The 13,924-nt window shown below is 34.3% G+C and overlaps 2 protein-coding genes across 2 annotated transcripts in view; both read left to right on the top strand.

Annotated features, from left to right (window-relative positions):
• Positions 1–2,939: 2,939 nt before the first annotated feature.
• LOC101892021 (pre-mRNA-processing factor 19) overlaps positions 2,940–13,924 on the top strand; it is a 33,307-nt gene continuing 22,322 nt past the window's right edge. The window contains exons 1-3 of the mRNA XM_005191613.4: positions 2,940–3,123; positions 3,215–4,230; positions 4,292–4,632. Coding sequence (XP_005191670.1) covers positions 3,105–3,123; positions 3,215–4,230; positions 4,292–4,632 — 1,376 coding nt within the window. The 5' untranslated portion in view covers positions 2,940–3,104. The remainder of the gene's footprint in view (positions 3,124–3,214; positions 4,231–4,291; positions 4,633–13,924) is intronic.
• Positions 7,910–10,761, top strand: LOC105261977 (zinc finger BED domain-containing protein 4). The gene is made up of 4 exons (XM_059126741.1): positions 7,910–8,692; positions 8,747–10,253; positions 10,311–10,460; positions 10,529–10,761. The coding sequence occupies exons 1-4, from the start codon at positions 8,379–8,381 to the stop codon at positions 10,721–10,723; spliced, it is 2,166 nt and encodes a 721-aa protein (XP_058982724.1). The 5' UTR covers positions 7,910–8,378; the 3' UTR covers positions 10,724–10,761.

Here is a 13,924-nt window from a genome sequence, read left to right as displayed (position 1 = left end):
TCATTAAGCTCGTCTCGAAAGAGAAAACAAACACATAAATCATAAAACATATGATCTTCGCCTTAACAAGGCAAAACTCAAAATTTTTTCATGTTTGTGTTCTTTTCAATTATATTCAATTAAATTGTTGTAATTAAAAGGTGTGTCTGGTAACCTTCAAATTTGTTACAACTGTTACAATTTGTTACTGGAAGTCGTCCTGCAGGAATTGTCCAGCAACATCTTTCTGAGAGAGTATGGTAGTTTCATTCTCTTTTGCAAGGAAAATGCGAAAAGTAAACAGACAGTATTCCTGCAGAAACTTGCAACTAATCAGCTGATTTGTCAAAACAAAGGGAACAACTCTTGTTTAGTAAAAACTCTTCGATTTTTTCGAAATATAGGTATCGTTAGAAAGCTTATGAAAATACCTATCCAAAAAGTCACATGATGGGGTAAGTGGTCATGGTTCGGACTTTATAGCCAAATTATCATTTTTTGGACCCGGATTTTTTATAAAACCCCCAAAAAGTCCAAAAAGGGCCCATTATGGGGGTCAACAAAACGATACCTATATTGCCTATATCGGGTAATTGGATCCGGGTCTAGTCGGGGTCTTGAACCCGGACTTAGGGGTCAAAAACCTGGGGTTCTGGGTCAGTCTCTCAAGAAAAAAAATAGTTTCCCGGAATCAGGGTCAAAATTTCTACCACTGGAAAATTTTTCGGAAAAATTGAAGAGTTTTTATTAAACTAGAGTTAAGCCAAAGTTTTTCACATTTTGTAAAGTTGTTCTCCAAAAACAATTAGTCTTGCTAATTCAAAAAAAAAATTAAATTGAAAGCGCAGAAAGAAATAAACAAACAATAGAAGACATCTGATTGAATGTCGATGAATGAGAAGAAGAAGAGTTGCAAGTGATGGCAGGAAGAAATTTGTCCAGCAAGAATTTGCAAACTATCACTGAAAGAATTGTCAAAATTTCTCTCTCCATTAGCAACACATTTAACACACCAAATCTATCTTTCTTTTATTGCTCATATTTTTATTTTATTGCTAATTTCCTTTTTTTATAAAACTTGTAAAGGTAGTGTTGCTTCCTTTGTTTTAATTCTTTTAATGGGGGAAAATTGGTTTGTTTTGACAGATCAGCTGATTATTTGCAAGCTTCTGCAGGAATACCGTCTGTTTAATTTTCGTATTTTCCTTGCTAAAGAGAATAAAACTACCTTACTCTCTCAGAAAGAAGTTGCTGGACAATTCCAGGAAAAGTAAATAGACACACCTAAAATGTGTATTACAACGCATGCATGGACAAAAATCACGCTTTTTGTAGAGAAACTGAATCAACTCATCGGCTGGCTTCTTCGGTAATAAAATTCTTCTATGTATTCTCACCTATAAGCGGCTTGACATGGCATGGCATATTTTGTGAGATATCACAAAAGGATTTAAGGGTCACACTGTAGTCGTTTCCCCTTTTAATTTGACATTAATGTCACATGCCACCGGCTCGCATATATTATGAACATAAAATATATCACTTCAAAAACTTCCCTTGAAAAAAAGTGCCATGGTACAATTATCTCAAGGTAGTCCTGATTCAAATGACCCTATCCATTCTGTATTTTCCCTTAATATAACTGAATCTCTGATTTGACTATATACAATGGATACATGAATTTGACAATGAGAGGATGCGAAAGGAAAAAAAATGTAAAGAAAAAAATTGTAAACATATGATTTTGACTGGCTTAAGTCATCAGCTGGCTTCGTCGTAGAGGAACAAAGGAGTTTTAGATTTAAACATGGCAGAAGAATACAGGTAGATGCATCAACGCTTGGGAGCATTTATATGTCAAAAAATGTAAATGTTTTTTCAAATATAAGTAGATTTTTATATGTTTTCTTATTCGACATCATCCGGATGTTATTATAATCCGTGTTTTTCAACAATTTTTCCAAATTTATATAATTTTTATAATTTATGACATTTTCAATTCCAAAATTGGGTTGACAGTTCATTGTCCCAGCAGCTGTGTCGACGCGTCTACCTATATTCTTCTACCATGGATTTGAAAAACAGTGAGTGAAGTAATGCTAAGTTCACATGCCACGTGATTCGCTCTTTATTCGTTGTTCGACCATTAATTATGAAATATCTACTTGATTCCCCACAAAAAAAAAAAAAAGATTTTTATTCTTTGTTCAATTCAAATCACTCTCAACTACAATGAAATGTGTGCCATCTCTTATAAAAGAGAGCACTGCAGGCAAAAAAAAAAAAAAATATGACAGTTAAAAATTCAAAATAGAAAAATGAAATTATGAAATTTTTAAGAAAGACTGAAGATTATGAATGAACGATATAATCTTGAATGGGGTATGTGCATTCAAACGAAAGTAACTTTTGTTTCTTCTCTCATTCGAGGTACACTTTTTGTCCACGAGTTGGAATTTCAACAGAAATTTGTAAACAAAAAAGGTAATATTTTCGAAATTTTTTTGACAAGTCAATCTCCAACCGAATTTAAAAACAGTAAAATATATGTAAAATGTCAACATTTATACAAAAAGTTCAAACATGAATGAGCCCAATAAGAAAAAGTCTTAAATCATTCGTGAATGAAAATTGTAAAATGGAAGATAAAACAAATCTTTGGAAGAAAAGCAATAGTTTATTCTATTATTATTAATGCTAATTGCATGTACACTCGTACAAATTTCTATAAGAATCAACAAACAAAAAGTTTGAAAAAAGGAAATATATTACTATGATTTACAAATCGTATTATTTCGTGTTCCTAATTTTGAGAGCGAACAACGTGATGGAAATTGCAATGAGAACATAGCATAAGTTGAACAATCGACTATGAATAGTCGAGTACTCAGTTTTCACACAAGTCCATAGTCGAGTTCGAGTTTCAGAACTTTGAGTACTCAAATTCGATTAGTCGATAAATCGAAAGTCGACTTACGTATCCCTAAGCATAACGAGGCGGCATAGTGGAATTATATTGTTAAATATTTCCCTATTTCTCGAATTTCTGTATATTGTATTAAAATATATACGTTTTCATTCTAACTCGTGAAGATTTTAAATAGTCAACACATAAATACGATAAAATGTCATTGATTTGTGCAAGTAAGTAAATATTAAATGGGCATTAACCGGCATTTTATCGGCAAACATATACTCCAAATGTCCAATATAATTTAATTTTATTCCGTTTTAGTTACCAATGAAGTTCCAGATACTCCCGTGATTTCTCCTTACTCTGGAGCAATTTTTGAAAAGCGTATAATAGAGAAATATCTATTGGAGAATGGTTGCGACCCAATCACGGGTCAAGAGATGAAGGCCGAAGAACTAATAGAAGTGAAGACGCCACCAATAGTTAAACCAAAACCACCTAGCGCCACAAGTATACCGGCCACATTAAAAACACTTCAGGATGAATGGGATGCTCTAATGTTGCATTCTTTTACACAAAGACAGCAATTGCAAACAACCCGTCAAGAGCTTTCGCACGCATTGTATCAACACGATGCTGCATGTCGTGTAATTGCTCGTCTAAACAAAGAGGTGGCTGCGGCACGTGAAGCACTTGCTACGTTGAAGCCACAGGCTGGAATAGGATCTGCTGCTCCCACTTCCATACCACAGCCTGCAATTGCCTCGGAAGCAGCCGGTGTTGCTACTCAACCTATCGAGCAGGCGGGTATGAGCGCTGACGTTATACAAAAATTACAGGATAAAGCAACAATTTTAACACAAGAAAGAAAAAAACGTGGTCGTACAGTTCCCGAGGAGCTGGTTACTCAAGAACAGATAAAAACTTTTTTAACTACTGCATCTCATCCCGGTTTACATTCTGCTTCAATACCTGGCATCTTAGCTCTCGACATTAGTTCTGCGGACCATAGCAAAATCTTAACAGGAGGGAATGACAAAAACGCAACAGTTTTTAACAAAGATACAGAGCAAGTTGTTGCAATTTTAAAGGGGCACACAAAAAAAATTACCAAAGTCATATATCATCCTGATGAGGATACAGTCATCACGGGCTCTCCCGATATGACCATTCGTATTTGGAATGTGCCATCTTCACAAACACAACTGTTGCTAAGATGTCACGATGGACCGGTTACGGGGTTGTCTCTTCATCCTACAGGAGACTATGTACTATCTACATCATCCGATAAACATTGGGCTTTCTCGGACATAAGAACCGGAAGATTGTTGACGAAGGTTTGAGCAAATTATTATATATATATTTTCGTTACGGATACTTACGTTTTCAAATCATTAGGTTATTGATACAGCCGAAGTTGGTTTAACAACTGCACAATTCCACCCTGATGGCTTAATTTTTGGTACTGGTACTGATGACTCCCAAGTGAAAATTTGGGATCTAAAAGAACAAAGTAATGTCGCAAATTTTCCCGGTCACACTGGTCCTATTTCAGCTATATCGTTTTCTGAGAATGGTTATTACTTGGCAACCGCCGCTGATGACGCTTGTGTAAAATTGTGGGATTTACGAAAATTGAAAAATTTCAAAACAATTCAACTCGATGATTTTTATACTGTTAAAGACTTGTGTTTCGACCAGAGTGGTACATATTTGGCTATTGCAGGATCCGATGTTAGGTAAGTTTGAAAATATTTGTAGTTTTTCGTTATCATTTGCATATGAAAAGACAATACCAACGAAATATCTAAAAATTTCAGTGCTTCCAATTTGATTTAATTTTTTATATATTTATTACTCAAATCTTTCATATTTTATTCTTCTTAAGAAAGAAGAATTAAGATTTTATTAGACTACAGGAATAGTCTTATGGATGTAATATTATTATTTTATATTTTTAGGTACAGTTATAGGTATGTTGAGGTCCTTGTGGATTTTTTATAAGCTTTACTTGTGCCGAATGCCATACTTCAAAATGGCCTTAATTACAGTATCATGCAGTAGGAGTTGGTATTATTTTAGAAAAATTTTATGCCAATTAGCCATTCCAAATTTTATTTGCGTGAGTTCTGCATCGATATATTGTATCCATATAAGTCTTCAGTCCAGATACTTTCCGAGATATTTTAAATTATTTTTTTTCGTGAATTGTGTATTTATTTTTTTTTTACGGTAGAGCAAATTTCACTGCGCGGAACAAAATTGGCGTGCATACACTAGTTTGCAAATTACCTATATCCTCTATTTTTCTGCCAATATTCAAGATGTTTTAGTTGGTCGTTTAGTTTTTCCGACGTTGTCATTTGACCCTAGTCTATAAAAGTTTAAATGTTGTCAATCTTTTGGTATAATAAGTCTATATTGCCAGAATAATTACGGGACTATTGCGAAGGCAAAAGAAAAAACATACCATTAGGACAATAAGTACTTTTAGAGAAAATAAAAAAATAGAAGCTAATTAACATAAATAAATTGTGTCAAATAACGTTTATTTTGATAGCCTTATATCTTCAAATCGTTATGAGTTTATTAATTATTCTCTAAGGCAATTTTGTAGATCTTGCCACGAAGATTCAAAATTGTAAACACATCTTCCTGGTTTTTTGCCTTCAGATATTAAACCGTTAAGAATTCGTGAAAAGAACAAACTACGAAAATGTGCCGAAAATCGTAGTAAATACTAGCAGAAACTGTTAAAGAGTCGTTTTTTATAATTGGTATTTTAAATTTATGAAATCATAAAAGTCCTTTGAATTCCGTAGTAATTTGTTTTTCAATTTTAAGATTTACTTTTTGTAAGTCATTTTATTTTCAATATTATATGCAGATCGTACAATAAAGTAGCTCGAGAAATAAATAGAGGTGCCCATTTCTTATTACTTCTTGAATAATATATTCTTATTTTTTATCTGGCCCGATTTCCAAGGCTGTCCAGATGCACGATTGGGCAAAAATCTAATAATACTCGTAGGTTTTAAAATGCAGTCGTGGGATTTCTGTATAGATATATATTTTATTAATATTTTAATATCTTAAAATTTACCTGGTGTCTTAAAACTTAAAACTTAAAACAAGTGCCGATCTTCTGGTGCATTATGTGGATCAGATATAAACAATCGGGCATTTTAAACTTGTTATAAAAATTACTTACAAGCTCTAGAACAAAAATTATTTGATCTGAGCATAGCTTTTGCTCCATTTTCTCCGAAACCCTTTAACAATTTTTAGTTTAGTGCTTTTGCTCAATCCTAAAATGAGACCATTCCAAAAATATGTTGCAAACATCCGATTGGCGAGAGGGATTAAATAGCTGTTATTTGCAGAACAAGCTGATCTAATGTACATTTTTGTTCGATAGTTTAACGCATCTTTCCTTTCCAAAGCAGCGTTCGAAAATAAACAGTACACTAACATAGTGCACTGTACCGGTACAGTATCACTGAAAAAATTTTAGCGGTACTGTACCGGTACACTACCACTAAAAAATATTTTAGTGATACTGTACACAAACACAACGATGATCATAGTGTACAGCAGTCGGAGCACTAAAAAAACGTAGTGTTCCGCAATCGGAGCATAAAAAATCGTAGTGTACCACATGCACAACATTAAAAAAATCGAAATCATAAAACTGACTTTGAACACTCAGCCATACTTTGTAAAATATTTAGTTTTTTACACCTACATTCATTGATTTTTCGGTACCACAAAATAACAGGTAAATTATTTGCATAATAACCCATTACAATGCATAATAACCCATTACAATGCAACCACTAAAATACCCTTCAATTGTTAAATACAAATTATTATCACTTCAGATTTGGTCCTTTTTATTCTTTCTACCTATTCCCATATTTTTCTACTTTTTTCAATTTCGCAACCAATCTAAACACACATTACAAATAAATTATATTCAGCTTTTATTTTCATAAAATTAAATTGTATCAGTAATTTTTGCATTATCAAAACCATCAAACATCTAATTTTTCTCACAAACCGTAAACAACAAATATGTGGTACACTACCGGTACATTATTTTTTTAATGTTCCGCCATGTGGTACACTACGATTTTGTAGTGCTCCGACTGCGGAACACTACGATTTCGTAGTGCTTCGACTGCGGTACACTACGTTTTTTAGTGCTCCGACTGCAGTACAGTACGATTCTCGTTGTGCTCCGTACAGTATCACTAAAATATTTTTTAAGGGTTGTGCTCCGGTACGGTACATTATGTTAGTGTACCACTCCTCCTCGGAACGGTACAGAACACTACGGTACAGTACCATACTGTTTATTTTCGAACGCTGTTCCAAAGTAGTTATGTATACAACCAATTCTACTTACGTTAATGACAAAGTTAAATTCGTTTGTTTTCTACTTACATGGCCAGTCAGCAACAGCAAACTTGCTTTAGAACCAACACACAATTTTGAAATTTGACTGCCTTTCAAATATATAAAAACTCGCTTTTCGAAACAATATCCGGACGCGTATTATTTGCAAGGTATAATATGGATGATTATGATGATTATTTATATTTTTGAGATAAATTGAAAAATTCATCCAAATCCTTGTGACGTACCAAATTTTCTTTGCCATTTTCTATGAAACCTTCTGGTTTCCGCATATCTCGCAATTTATGAAAGCTGTCTTTATATCTATTGGTCTGTACTAGAACTGCAAGAATGTAAAATATTTTACTACTATAACCGATTTTCCCTTTATGATATCGAAGAAAATTGCAAAACTAGTAGACTATTGTAGCTACTGAAAGAGAGCATATATGTTTCGCTTCAATATTATTATAGTTTGCCACTACTGAGGATATAAAGATTGTTCTTTAGATTTTCCATAAAGCAATTTTGACCTTCCTTCAATATTGAGCATCTGTCCGAATGAAAATGTTAACGGTAACATTCGTTTGTCAATTTTCTTACGGATTATAAACTTTCATCAAGTTCCGGAACACAGAGCACGAAGCCGATCGGCTCGCAGTCGGCGTGCAGCCGCCGCCGACTTTTTTTAAGTGATCTGAGCCGCCGCTGATGTATGCGGCTCTCATCGGCTCAAATTTTTAGCCGACTGAGTCGGCTAAGCCGTTGAAAAATATAAATTTATACAGCAAATTTGTATAAATATGTCTTTTAATCTTATCGATAAATTAACATATTATAATGCTCATTATTGGACGATAATTTACATTGTGCACTCGTCTTCGAGAGGCAAAAACGTGTAGGCTATTTATATTAATTATACCCTACAGCACATAGTGGTAAGGGTATTATGTCTTTGTAGATTTGTTTTTTTTTATCACAAAACCTTTGGCAACCTTTTGTAACTTACGAATTTTGATGGAGTGGCAACCATATTGTTTGCCAAAGATTCGTTGTGTTTTTGCTTGTTCAAAGAAAAGAATGCAAAATGTGCCAAAGGAATATTAAAAATTATTTTTCCGCTAACCGAAAGGGTCAAGCAGTTTTGACTAAATCAGAATCAGATTCTGACGAATCTGTTGATACTGAAATCAATATTTCTCCATATGCAGATGTATCTCAATATGAAGATCTTTTTAAAAAGAAAAATGAATTTAAAAATTTGGCAAAGGTTGTTGTAAATGAAGGTGGTATATCATTGTGTTGGAAATATTTTGGTGATCTCTATTTTAAAAAGAGGCATATACTTCAAAAATATAAATTTTGCAAATTGTGTTTGGATGAAAAGACCAATTTAAAAAGGTAAGAATTTCTAATTTTTTCCATTCGCATGTGTGTAATTGTTTATGATTTTAGTTTTGGAAAATCAACATCAACCACAAATTATATGAACCATCTACGAGCTGTACATAACTTGGACGTGAAATCTTTAAATAACCTGAAAAGTTCAACAATGACACAAAATGCATTGAAATCCTCAACAAGTTGTAACAACAAACAACAAAATGCTCGCCGGGTCGCCGAAATGTGCTGTTGGGATTTGCAACCGTTTAAAATTGTTGAAAGGCCAGGATTTAAGAAATTGGTATCTTTCTTAAACCCAAAGGCTATATTCCCCACAGATAGGACAATAGCTACAACGGCTTTAAACGATGTTTATAACATATATTTGGACCACGTAAAAACAAGCCTTAAAGAGTCGCCCGAAAATGTTACACTTGTATTGGATATGTGGTCAGATAAACATAAGCATTTGTCTTACATAAACATAAAAGTGCATTTCTGCCAAAATTTTCAAATGCAAATTGTAACGCTCAAGACAGAGATCTTTCCACGACCTCACACTGGACTAGCAGTTGTAGAAAAAATTGAAGAAGCTTTATGTGAATTTAATCTGTTGGAAAAAAACATATGTGCTGTTACTGATGGTGGAAGCAACATCGTTTCAGCTTTAAAAATTAAAAATATACCAAGATATGGTTGTATGGCTCATGTTTTACACAGATTTTTGATGGAAGATATACTAAACAACAAGTCATTTGAAAATATTAATAACATAATATCAAAATTAAAAAAAATTTATGGCAGCTTAATGTATAGCTATGAAGAAATATCAAATATTCAAAATATGGAGGAACAAAACGATTTAGTAAAAATATTTACAGAGGTTGAAATAATTTTGGAGAGTTTGGATAGTTGCGAACAATTTCCACATGGAGATGACTATTTTACTGAACAATATGAAGCAACTTTAAACGTCAAGCACCACACCTCTTTGAAAAATTCCGTTGCAACACGTTGGAACTCTCTGCTTGCAATGATTCAAAGCTATACGAATAATATATCCACTATAAATGTAGCATTAGTTAAAGCTAAAAAGGAACTGTTAGTGATTGGGACAATGGAAATGCAAATTATAACGGAATTTGGCACGTTTTTAAAAATTTTTGAGGACGCCACAAAACACCTTCAAGGCCAAGATTATCCGACGATATCTTCGTGTATTTATTTTCAGGAATCCATTATGTCCTCATTGAAGAAAGAAGAAGAAAAAGCGTCTTTTGAACTAACAATCAATTTATGCAATTTCGCTGTGCAAAACTTTACGAAGCGATTCAAAGTATATAGAATGTATGTTGTAGCTGCGCTTATGGACCCATGCCAAAAAAACTGGCCTGTTTTAGATAAATATATACTACAGATACCCAAACAATCGCCAAACTCCTTGGAACTTGTGCATGATGTTCTGTCTCCAATTTCCAAGGAGAACTTGATTATGGAAGAAATTGAAAAATTAAAGGAAATCGATGACACATTATTAAATGAGCCATCAACGAGCACTGAACCAAATGCAAAAAAACAGGTATTATGTTTTAATAAATGTAAAGGTAAACTTAACTAATGTATATTTTACTTGCAGAAAATATCAGCTAGTCGTCAAAGAATGTTGGAATTTATGGGACCATCGCCTTCTAATGTACAAAATAACGTAGAGTTAGAAATAAGAAAATATTTGGAAATGAAAGTCGAGGCGGTTGAGCCTCTAGATTGGTGGCGACAGAACAAACAAGTACGTTAAAGATTCACATCTTAAACTTATTTTAAGCAGGTTACGTTTTGACCATTTACTTTTTATAGATCTTTCCAAATGTTGCTGCTGTAGCAAATATGTGCTTTGGAATTCCAGCCACATCAGCATCTTCAGAGCAAGCATTTTCATATGCCGGGAATTGTGTAAATGCAAAGAGAAGCAGCCTGCATCCGGCAACAGTAAAGAAACAATTGTTTGTTCACGATAACAAGGCAGTCGTCGAACCATTTTTATCAAATTAAAGTATTTTTATTAATTTTTAATGTGCTATAAGCAACAAATGTGCATATAAACTTATATTTTCATTTTTATTTTAAATTAAATGAATTGACAGTTATTAAAACAACCGAAATTATTTGTTCACGTTAAAGTCGTCGTCTGTAGCCGACTTTTAGCCGCCGCCGGCCGTATATTGCTTTAGCCGCCGCCGCCGATTTTCTTTCGGCTGCAGTCGACTTTTAGCCGCCGCCGACTTTTTTATGCTTAGCCGCCGCCGCCGAGAATTTTACATCGGCTTCGCCCTCTGCCGGAACATACAAAACATCTCATAACCTATTTCCTTGTTTTGGCAAATCAAACGACACTCACCACTTCCAAATATATTGAATCACTTGGTTGCCTTATCAAACTCACAGAGCACCAGAGTCTATGAAAAAATCATGCTCCTTTTTTCGACGTAGCGTCAATTTATTGATTTAGATATTATTTTTTCTTCGCAACATTAGCTTGATTTCCGTTTTTTATTCCATCCGACAATTTTTCATAATGAGTCCTAACTTGCCACATGAGAAAACATTAAGGCTTTACTTTTACATTTGCGTTTTGAAAATCGTATCAGCCACTGCAGCAACTACCGAAATCCGTTCGTCTGTTAAATCCTTTTCCGTACGCATTTCCGACGAGTAATCAACGGACTGTATTCATCCGGCAGGCTTCCAAGCAAGAAATGCCACAGTAGTGTGTTCGACAATTTCCTCATTAAGAAAAATGAATTCTGTGATATATTCTTCCATGGATTTACCTCCTTGCCTTCTTTTTTGATGAAAGTTGGCGTAGAAGACTAACTTTGTTTTTTACGTTTGGGTTCTCATGTTGTTTGGCTTAAACATACTTATTAGGTGCCTTTTGAGTGGAGTTTAGTTGCTCTTGATTTTCCGTTACGAAGTAACCAATTCTGAATCGCTTGGAACTTCTCGCATTTTTTCAAATAGGAAAGTGAAATTTTGTTGTACAAATGTGTCTTAGGTCTGCAAACATGTCAGCTTCAAAGATAGGTCAAATAGTTTTCGTAAGACCCCTTTGTAACATTCTCAATCTGTGGGTGATTTTAAGAAGGTATTTAAGTTTGCAATAGGTACCAACCCCTTCTGTTGTTTATATGGTTGCAAGTTTTCGTATGTGGGTTTAAAGACATTTTATAAGCAAATTGGCCAAACGATCATAAGAAAAAAGTAAAGTCGATCTTATATACCGAGGTGCACTTGTCTAATGTCATGTTTAATGTTTTACCGAGGCATACTTTTTCCACCCTCTCACTTTTGACAGTAGTTTTCCGTTTTAACGAACCGTAACTCTACATTGAGGACCTTATATTAAACTAAAAGTATTTGTACTCGATATCACGAACAAAAACTAAAATTAGGGTAGATCATTGAATGACAGAGTGAGCGATGCGATGTTGATGTCTACTCAGCGACGGAGTGAAAATTTGGTGTCCCCATCGATGTTGTGTTTTGTTAAAAGCTGAGACTAATATTAATGGTGGAGACAACTTTCCTTCTGAAGAACAACCGAGAATTAAGCATGGCGATGTTTCGAAGCTTTTTGAAATGTGTATTCAATGGGTGCAACAAAATACTATAGAGGCCACCAAATCTCCAATATTGAGAGAACTTCAAGAAGAGGAGATACAAGAAACACAATATGATCCTAGAATTCAAACGAAAATTAAATTTTCTCTCCGTTGAAGTCATTAAAAATAGAATTGTTTAGTAGATTTCATAAAAAAACTTGAAAAGTTAATTTTTTTGTTGTAAGATTTTAAGCAAAATTCCCGAAAATTTTCTAAAAATGTACTATTATGGAAGGAGCCCACCCTAGCTACGTCGATGAAAGGCATTGTTCAAATCATATAAGAGTTGTTATTTCTATAGTTTTTATACCCTCCACCTTGGAAAGGAGGGTATATTAACTTTGTCATTCCGTTTGTAACATCCTTAAATATTCGTCGTAGACCCCATAAAGTATATATATTCATAATCAGCATAAAATTCTAAGTCGATTTAACGATGTCCGTCTGTCTGTCTGTCTGTCTGTTGAAATCACGATACAGCCCACATTATTTGACGTAGAGCGCCAAAATTTAGCAGAGCTATTTGCATTGTGTCTAGGATTGTTGGTATTGAAAATGAGATATATCGGTCCACGTTCTGGTATAGTCCCCATAAAACGGTACCTCCCGATATTCGGTATTTTAATGATTTATGCCACATTTTTTCACGGATTTGTCTGGAAATTTGTATTTGTAGGTCATAACGGGTCCCTGAGCGTGTGGCAAAACATTGCATGTATAGGTCCACGTTGTGGTATAGCCCCCATATAACAGTACCTCACGATATTCGGTATTTTAGTTTTTTTTACCACATTTTTTCACGGATTTGTCTAAAAATTGGTATTTGTGGGTCATAATGGTTTCCAGCTCCGGTGGCGAAACATTGCATGTATGGGTCCATGTTTTGGTATAGCCCCCATATAACAGTACCTCCTGATATTCGGTATTTTTATGGTTTTTGAAACATTTTTTCACTGATTTGTCTAAAAATTGGTATTTGTGGGTCATAATGGGTCCTAGTTCGTGTACCGAAACATTGTAATTAAAGGTCCACGTTTTGGTATAGCCCCCATATAACGGTACCGATAATCGGTAATTTGATGATTTGTGCCATATTTTTTGCCACATTGGTATTTGTTGGTCATAATGGGTTCCAGCTTCGGTGGCGAAACATTGCATGCATGGGTCCATGATTTGATATAGCCCCCATATAACGGTACATCCCGATATTCGGTATTTTGTAACATTTTTTCACTGCTTTGTCTAAAAATTGGTATTTGTGGGTCCTAATGGGTCCTAGTTTGTGTGGCGAAACATTGTAATTATAGGTCCACGTTTTGGTGTAGCCCCCATATAACGGGGCCTCCCGATATTCGGCATTTTAATGGTTTTTGCCACATTTCTTCTAATGTTTCTTTTACCCTAAGGTGGAGGGTATTAAAAGTTTGGCCCGGCCGAACTTAATGTTTTTTTACTTGTTAAGTAAACAAGTACTCAGTACTCGTTTTAATGAATATTTCAATTTAAAGGAATCGTTAAATATAAAAAAATCGTATTTTCTCTTAAATGATCTATTTTTTGGGAAGCGACATCAGTGGATACTCATGTACAC

Source organism: Musca domestica, unplaced genomic scaffold (genome assembly GCF_030504385.1).
Source record: "Musca domestica strain aabys unplaced genomic scaffold, Musca_domestica.polishedcontigs.V.1.1 10, whole genome shotgun sequence".
Taxonomy (NCBI): domain Eukaryota; kingdom Metazoa; phylum Arthropoda; class Insecta; order Diptera; family Muscidae; genus Musca; species Musca domestica.
This window is presented reverse-complemented; position numbering and strand designations above follow the sequence as displayed.